General features: G+C 40.7%; 1 protein-coding gene across 1 annotated transcript; it reads left to right on the forward strand.

Annotated features, from left to right (window-relative positions):
* Positions 1-417: 417 nt before the first annotated feature.
* Positions 418-3,287, forward strand: LOC134626915 (aromatase). The gene is made up of 9 exons (XM_063472813.1): positions 418-604; positions 699-849; positions 961-1,115; positions 1,228-1,392; positions 1,530-1,644; positions 1,721-1,832; positions 2,021-2,183; positions 2,467-2,708; positions 2,971-3,287. Exons 1-9 carry the CDS (start codon positions 418-420, stop codon positions 3,229-3,231), a joined length of 1,551 nt encoding a protein of 516 aa, XP_063328883.1. The 3' UTR covers positions 3,232-3,287.
* The last annotated feature ends 5,949 nt before the right edge of the window (positions 3,288-9,236 follow it).

The following is a 9,236-nucleotide window of genomic DNA, read 5'->3' on the forward strand; positions in this document are numbered from 1 at the left end:
TAATCCATTCCCTTGTCTCGCTTGTTTAGTAAAAACAGATGAAAAATGTGCATTTATTGAAAAGCTGATTTTTAATAGGCAGCTAGAGCAAATAACACTGATGTTCTCAAATTCTCACAGGCAAAGCAATTTCTTTTAAAGTTTAAAGGAGGTGAAAAACTTCTCATCAACAAAATGCCAAATATGAGCTCACGCCAACATGCAACCGCTGAACTAGGTCCTGTAAACCCAAGGGCACAAGCACAAACCCAATCCCTCAAGGTTGCCACAGTATTGTTTACCTTTTTCCTGCAGTGTTGTGGCTTTTGCATTACCCTGACCTGGCTCGTAACCAGCTCAGACTGCCTATAAAAAGGCAGATGTGAGCATTTGGACCCTTTGGGTCTGTGCAGGCTGTTCTACATCATCACCCTTCTCATGGATCTGATCTCTGCTTGTGAACAGGCGATGAGTCCTGTAGGCTTAGACGCCGTGGTGGCAGATCTGTCCGTGACCTCAAATGCGATCCAATCGCATGGAATATCAATGGCAACCAGAATGCTGATACTGCTCTTCTGTCTGCTGTTGGTTGCCTGGAGTCACACGGACAAGAAAATTGTGCCAGGTTGGTTCAGGTTGCCCTGATTAGGAGTTTGTTTGTTTTTACAACAGAATGTTGTGAGAGCTGAAATATATTTACTGCTTTTTTAATACAACAGGTCCTTCTTTCTGTTTGGGTTTGGGCCCACTTCTGTCATATCTGAGATTTATCTGGACTGGCATAGGCACAGCCAGCAACTACTACAATAACAAGTATGGAGACATTGTTAGAGTCTGGATCAACGGAGAAGAGACGCTCATACTAAGCAGGTTAGTTGCACTCAATCTGTCAGTGCTGATGCTACCAAACATGCCAGTCAAGAAATAAAATGAAAAGCTGCAGTGCATTTTTTGTTATTGTTTTTTTTTTTTTTAAACCAGAGCTTCAGCAGTGCACCATGTGCTGAAGAATGGAAACTATAATTCACGTTTTGGGAGCATGCAGGGACTCAGCTGCCTCGGCATGAACGAGAGAGGCATCATATTCAACAACAACGTAACTCTGTGGAAAAAGATACGCACCTATTTTGCTAAAGGTAAAACTGGAACTCTTTCATGAACTTCAAAAAAGAGTCAGCTATTCAAATGTGATTTTTAAACAGCAAATATTTGTCCAAACTAAATCATAAAACCATCTCATGTTGTCAGCTCTGACAGGCCCAAATTTGCTGCAGACGGTGGATGTTTGCGTCTCCTCCACACAGGCTCACCTGGACCACCTGGACAGCCTGGGACACGTTGATGTCCTCAGTTTGCTGCGCTGCACCGTGGTGGACATCTCTAACAGACTCTTCCTGGGCGTACCTCTCAATGGTGAATAGGATGCATGAATATGTTACTTGCATTATCATGCAAGCTGTACATAAAGAATTTCTTGTCTCCAGAAGTGGATCAAAAAGATATGGGAACGATTTTAGCATGCTAATATATTTATGTTACCTTGCATCCAGAGAAAGAGCTGCTGCTGAAGATTCTAAAGTATTTTCACACATGGCAGGATGTGCTTATCAAACCTGACATCTACTTCAAGTTCGGCTGGATTCACCACAGGCACAAGACAGCAACGTGAGTCTCTCAGTCTCATACATAAGCCCACCTTTAGTTTCATCTTTTTAAATATGTGTTATCTGTTATCTCACAGCCAGGAGTTACAAGATGCCATTAAACGTCTTGTAGATCAAAAGAGGAAAAATATGGAGCAGGCAGATAAGCTGGACAACATCAACTTCACGGCAGAGCTCATATTTGCACAAGTCAGTCTACGAAGTATTCTCCTTCTGCAAATATACTTTCATTTAAAGTAAAACCTTTCACTTGTTGTACTTATTTTTTTCATTTTCAAGCCGTCTCAGCAGTTCCTCTTTGCATGTGAAATGCTGGATTTCTTTTCCGCCTACCAAGTAAGGTCAGACAGCATATTTGCATTCAACTGTGTTTTCAGAACCACGGTGAGCTGTCTGCTGACGATGTGACGCAGTGCGTGCTGGAGATGGTGATTGCAGCTCCGGACACTATGTCCCTCAGTCTCTTCTTCATGCTTCTGCTCCTCAAACAAAACCCGCACGTGGAGCTGCAGCTGCTACAGGAGATAGACGCTGTTGTGGGTAAGAGGCTGCAGCAGTTAAGAAAAAATGCAATTACAACTGATTTGCTGCACATCAAAGATACATTTTGACACTTGGCACTGTTTCACTTTACACTGACAGCTCTTACTATTACGCTTACACACCCCATTTAAAAGAATAAGTAGTGCAACAGGGCCCAATTATATCACCAAAACCACAAAACCTGGCCACAATAACCTTCATTAACTCAGGAGTATTGCATTTCACTGCATTTGCTCCAGGCTGAAGAACTTGAATTCACAACAGTCTGTTGCTGCTACAGGTGAGAGACAGCTTCAGAACCAGGATCTTCACAAGCTGCAGGTGATGGAGAGCTTCATCTACGAATGCTTGCGGTTCCACCCAGTGGTGGACTTCACCATGCGTCGAGCCCTGTCTGATGACATCATAGAAGGCTACAGGATACCGAAGGGCACAAACATCATTCTGAACACAGGCCGAATGCACCGCACCGAGTTTTTCCTCAAAGGCAATCAATTTAATCTGGAACACTTTGAAAAAAATGTGAGTAGTGCTTTCATTGCTTTACTTTTTCTCCTATTTAGAAAGAGGTGGAACTTGGTTGAAAAAGATGATGTCACACTTATTCATTCTTGTCTGGCACATGTTCCAGTTGCACCAGTCAGCAATTAGAAACACATCAATCAGAATCTTTCAATCCAGCCTGATGAAGCCACACCCACACAGATCATCTGAGCTTTATGTTCTTGAAAATACATCTTTTCTTTTACTTTTTATCTCATCGGTCCTCTTGTTCTGCCTCCAGGTTCCTCGGCGCTACTTTCAGCCGTTCGGTTCAGGCCCTCGCGCGTGCATTGGCAAGCACATTGCCATGGTGATGATGAAATCCATTTTGGTGACACTGGTGTCTCAGTACTCTGTTTGTTCTCACGAGGGCCCGACCCTGGACTGCCTCCCACAAACCAACAACCTTTCCCAGCAGCCTGTAGAGCACCAGCAGGCGGAGGCTGAACATCTCCACATGAGGTTCTTACCCAGGCAGAGAAGCAGCTGTCAAACCCCCTGAGACCCGAACCTTTAGCTGTACCTGTACTTTTGTATACTTAATTTGTATAATCTTATAACGACACAAAGCTAGCCTTTATATTTTGATATACACAAAGATTGTATTTGTACTCAAACTGTATGCATGATGTGAAATGTACATTTAAATCTGCTAACACTGAAATAAATGTAAATTATTGTGTCACAAATGTGTGTTGTCGTCTCATCATTTTGTCTTACATATTTAGTTCACAGTTTTTTGGTTTTGTATTTTTTTTTTTAATTTGACCCCACATTTTTCTCATTCTCCTTTTTTAAATCTCTTACACCTAAATTTAACTAATCACATGATTAATAATTTATTAAATGCGGTATAAATGTGCGTTTGTCATTTAAGAACACAGAAAATAAATAAAGGAGGATTTCAAATTTGTCCTTTTATTACAAAAAACAAAAACAAAAGCAAAGGCAAAGTCCAATGGAAGCAAAGGGGAATGTAAATACAAGTTATTACACAGAGAATAAGTAGAAGAAAGCGATGCATTCTAAGTCTACTCCAACTTTGAGAAGTAAGTTCATTTAAATTTTTATTGCACATGGAAAAAAAGCGAGAGAAAACCAGGAATTTTCCCAGAGTCCCTCTACACCCACACACTTTAATTCCAAACAATGACACAACAGCTAACTCCCCTACTGTACTGTGCAAAGTCTTCAGCGAGCCTTTATTTCTTTAAAATTTATTTCTTCCAAAAAGCCAGATTTTTTTGTAATTTTTAAAGTGTTCTTGAGGAATAATTTCCCAGACTTTCTGAAAGTCTTTGAATGCTTTTCTTTGGACACTTCTTTTTCACTCATTGTTCTCTTTTCTTTTGTGAATCTCTGAAAAATGCCAACGATAACACAGTTTGACAGGCATGAAATAGTATTTTTGCACCAACAAGGTGATTCCCAAAGAGCTATAAGGCAAAGACTTGTCATATTTCAGCACGCTGTGTCAGGCTTGGAAAAAAAACAACAACTATGTACAGCAGATAAACAGTATCAGGAAGTCATGTCGTTGCAAACAGTGCCATTTTATAATCCACAGACAAGCAATGCAAGTCTGATAACACCAAAGTAACCAGATCTATCTTTTTTTGTCTAATTGCAAAACAAGCAAGAGATGATTCACTTACTCCAGTAAACAGTGCATTATGGTACTTTTCAATAGATCTAACATGTGTAACTTTAAGATCTATAAGGCATCCTTAGTCTAGAGATTGTTCTGAGTGGGTGATAAAACTGCCCTTCGACAGCCACAGGAAGAAAAAAAAGGCATCTCTTGTTGCAATTATGTAACACTAACATTGGTCAGGAGAGGGCGCAGTAACACCTAATACAGTGATTTGATCTTTATCTTGTCTAGTCTTTTCATTATGTTCAGTTGCTCTGCCTTTGGGCAAAAGTGGCTAATACATTTCATACTGAGATGCTTCAGCTTGTATCGCTTTGCTAGAAGCAATCAACAAACACGCTGAACAATCACGTAAGCTTGCTTTGCAAACATGTTTCTGCTAACCAATGTTTAAAAGAAAAAGGGCTGAGAAAGAAACTGTGTTCAAACAGGATGTGTGCAGCTTTGAGTTTCAGCTACGCAGTGCAGTTTCTGCATGTCAACAGTCAGCTGTGTGTCAGTGATACAAGAGAGTGACACGTTCAAAATAAGAGTATCTGTCTCAGCTTGACTGATGCGACCTCTTGGGGCCTTATGGTGCTGATCACAGTGAGATGGAAGGGTATTAAAGGAAGGGTAACACGCACACAGCTGCTTGGTAGGCTAATCAGTACCTGCAACAAATCATTTCGGCACCTCTGCAAGAAGCAAAGTCACTTGTCTGTGTGACTGTGTGTGTGTTTGTTATTGTAGAGAGACTGTTTCTTTCTCTCTGTAATATTGTTTTCAGTGCACATGTGCATGTGTGTGTGTGTATGTGCATCACAGATCACAGGCTGTTCCTTGCAGGTGTCCTGGGATATAGCAAATGAATCATAATAGTCTCATCAACCCCAATCTCATTTCTGCCCTCGATCAGGATGGAAAACATTTTACATGCAGCCCAGACAGATCTTTATGAGATATATCTTGCAAATTTGCGAGGAAAAAATGTTTCGTTATAATAATCTCCGTGATATCTGTGAGTTTAATAACATTAAGAAGAGCTAGAGAGAATTATGTTATTAAGATGGATGTAAATGAATGAATGCTGACAAATATCAAGCTAAAAATACACTGAAGCTGCTGTTCTTGAGGTTTTTTCATATGCAACCTGCTGCTCATCTGTCAATTTTTTTCACAGTTCAAAAACCCTTAAGGCGAGCCGTGTTTATCTATCTTAGATTTATGTTAAAAGAGAACAAAGCCTGAAAAGACAGATTATCAAGCAGCATGTGACAATTTAAATTGTAATTTAAAATAAAGATCTGTATACATTCAATTTCCAGCAGATTTTGACAAATGTGTTAACACTCAGTGCAGTGTAAAGTAGCCTCAGGGTGTAATGGTGTTTTAATTATCACATCCTCATGCACGGGCCTAGTTGAGTCATTGTACATCACCATCAGAAGGAACTGCAAAAACTTTTTTATAGTACTGATAACTTTTAGAGAAATCCCCCCTCAATTTTTTTTCTTTAAGAAGTTATTAGAACTTTTATTTATAGGGTCTATTTTTTACTTCCCTCTTTAGGGTAGCTACTCTTTAGAAATGAGAAATAGCTCTAAAAAATTAAGCAAAACAATAATTAAAGAAATCAGCTACTCTGTGTGTCAAAGGAAATGCAATGTGACTCTAAGTCATCAAAGTAAAATATCAAAACACTGCAATAGCATTACCTTTGACATCTGCACCCATCATAGCAGTGGAGAAGCTCAAGTAGGGTTACAGGAACGTAAAAGTCAACAACCAAAGCAGATCTATGTTGTTATGGTTTTCTGGCTTCTGTACTGGTGATGCTACAGTCACAGTAGGAAAAACAGTGGTTGGAGACGACGACACGCCCAAAACTAACAGCGTGCACAGAACTTGGGTTCTCACTGCCTTTGAAATGTTACTTCAAAGGCGGGGACCCGGCCTGTCACCACTCACTGTAAGTTGCTGTCCTCAAAGCAACTGCAAAGAAACAGAGTCAGTCTGCTATAACTTTGCATTTAGATGGGGTCAGGCTGGCAACTACGTGCAATCTGTAATAAAATGGTGATTCACTGTGATAAATCAAGGAAAATCACAAATCTATTTCCTTCGATTGCAAATCTATTGCTGTGTACATACAAAGACACTGATATTAAACAGAAATTTGCTTACATATAGAGTCCAGCCAGAACCTCGATCTGAAAAAGATCAGAAATAGTGACGGTGTTGCTGCAGGACAGCAATTTTATACAGGAATATAAGCAGAATATGAGCCACCAACAGCTGAGTCAAGTTCTCTATTGCAGAGAGACACACTGTAGGCAAGTTACACTCATCAGCACACAGATTAACTATGATGTGTTGGCAGTCTGTCTACATTTATAAATTAGATGGCAATTACTTGCAAACCTTCGCCAAACTGTCTGAGAGTAACTGCAGTCAGAGCAGGATTGTTTGGGGACAGGTTGCCTCCCACCAGGCAGCTTGTGCAATCCCCTTGTAATGGAAAGTGGTCGTCCAGAGGCCGAACAACTACCACAACTACTTGCTATTGGTCACTGAATGTGAATAAATTCAGTGCAAACACCAGGGAACCTCTGATTTTTCCTAGTCACAAAGAGGTTACTCAAGTGTGCTGAGCCATAATGATTCATTCATAAGTTTTTGGTGGCTTTTATTAGCACTAGACACTGTAGTCTATCAAACCTTAGCAGCTCCTAAGGTACTTACTGTAGTATACCAATTGTATAGTCTAAAATCTCCTTTTAAATACAATGAACCTGAAATCATGACGTCCCCCATCTTGTTGGCTTGTAGTTGTTGCTATTCCAGCTACAGATGGGCTATGTCATGTTACTGACTGTGGAAGTATAATCTGAAAAAAGCACTAAGGGTGGAGCCAGTGAGTCCCCAAAACACTTTGGTTTGACAGGCCAGACGGGACAGAGATACAGCACTTCATGAATCCTTAATAGAAGTCTACACTAGAACCCTTTGACACCAGAGATGAGCTTCCCAGAGACAAAGTCTAATTTATATATTTCTTAACAATTTAAATAAAGCAAAGTTAGCTGATGAAAACCTCAGGGGGTGGGGGGTGAGCAAACTCTTAGCCAATGGTGCTCCTAGAAAGGAATTCAACTGAATACATTACAGTTCAACCTCAGGGCAATATTTGCAGCAAATTGGGGTTTATTCCAAATGAATCATGCATCACTGAAGAGTCATCATCTCCAGACGTTGTGTATTCCAACAGTGTACCAGACTTCCTAGCAATAGCCAGAAATCTACAGCTAATAGCCAGAGATACTTGACTGTGAACCAAAGTGGCAGGCTGATCAAACAAACAAACCAACTCTGCCATCTCTTAAGCAACAGTAAGCCCTGGAAAAAAAACCTAATGTGTACCATGAGTGTGGTTGCACAGTAACTATTAAGGCAATAATAGGAGAAAGTAATAAGAGAAAATGTGGCCCCAAAGCAGCTGCCTGTTATACCACGCATCTGCTATATGACTTTGTGATGGCTGTGTGTGTGTGTGTGTGTGTGTGTGTGTGTGTGTGTGTCCGTATGGGAAATATTTTTAAAGAAGAATTGAAAAATACTTGTGGTTTCAGATTGTGTCAGCCTTGTCTGCTTTAAGCACAAAGATGATCCACAGTAATGTGTTTTGAGATTTTACACTTTGAAATGCATTTTTGTGATTTCATTTAGGATGAAATCAGAGCACTTAAATGAAAATATGCATATTGCAAATCCACCACACTGGACTGTATTACACTTGGGCTAACTGTAATCTGATGTTCATTCTCTTTAGGAAGTCCATGTTTCTTCATTTGTGGTTTTCATTTGTCACATGAGGTACATTTTCCATACCCATCTATTTATTTTAATTCTTCCATGACAGGTTTACAGAGGCAGACAGCCAGACAGCTTTAAAATAACTCTGACGCAACAGCCTAGCACCAACTGGAGACTGTCCTGCCTCGAGCTCTGATTGACCATCTGATTGATTACATATTATTTACTGCCAAGAAACGCACACACACACACACACACACACACACACACACACACACACACACACACACACACACACACACACACGCATTATATCGTGCTAAAATTTTCAAATGCCAGTGGCCATATTGTCTCTCCGTTTCAGTCCCCTGCTGGATTCGTGTTTCATTAAAAGAGAGCCATGGTTGCCATGGAAACATCTACCAGAAAGGGTAAACTGGCAATGTACTCGTGTCTCTACATTGTCAGAACGCTGTCAATATGAACGGTACCTCCTACAGTCAGTTATGACACTGTTTAACATGATGCTCGGAGTAATTTGCCCTCGTGAGTGTTTCTCAGCCTCACTGACACTATGCTCATATGAGCAGCGTATTTTGGGCCTTTCGGTAGTCTCAGGAAAAATTGTGCAAAAGAGGATATGCAGCGCGACTCTCTTTGAAACAGGAGAGGCTCTCTCTCATCAGACTGGTCTGTCTGAAGAAGCCCAGACTGGGAGGCTTTCTGCCAGTAGAGGCACTGGATCAAAGGCAGACTCTCACTTCATGGCCTTTTCATGGAAGCCCATTTTGCAAAGTCAGCCCATTTGTTTCCCATTGAACATCAGAAGAGAGTGGTGGCACTCATCATTGAGGGAAGCTTTTCACCCTCTTCTTCTTCCTATTATTATTTTTGTATTCACCCCTCCCTTTCCTGCTTACTTTCTAAATAAGCCTGGAGAGTTTTGCAAAGTATGGCACCACAGAGGGACATACAATGACGTTCAGCACGGTCTGTGTTAGCTCACTCGACAAAACCTAAAGCCCCAGTCAGAGATAAAGGATATCACGACGCTGGTT

Source organism: Pelmatolapia mariae, linkage group LG1 (genome assembly GCF_036321145.2).
Source record: "Pelmatolapia mariae isolate MD_Pm_ZW linkage group LG1, Pm_UMD_F_2, whole genome shotgun sequence".
Lineage (NCBI taxonomy): Eukaryota > Metazoa > Chordata > Actinopteri > Cichliformes > Cichlidae > Pelmatolapia > Pelmatolapia mariae.

What these genes read in the sequence shown, in the direction of transcription:
- LOC134626915 (XM_063472813.1), top strand. Translation starts at nt 418, where the DNA reads ATGGATCTGATCTCTGCTTGTGAACAGGCGATGAGTCCTGTAGGCTTA. An exon ending in GGACAAGAAAATTGTGCCAG is followed by an intron (nt 605 to 698) that starts GTTGGTTCAGGT and finishes TTAATACAACAG; the next exon opens with GTCCTTCTTTCTGTTTGGGT. An exon ending in CACAGGCACAAGACAGCAAC is followed by an intron (nt 1,645 to 1,720) that starts GTGAGTCTCTCA and finishes GTTATCTCACAG; the next exon opens with CCAGGAGTTACAAGATGCCA.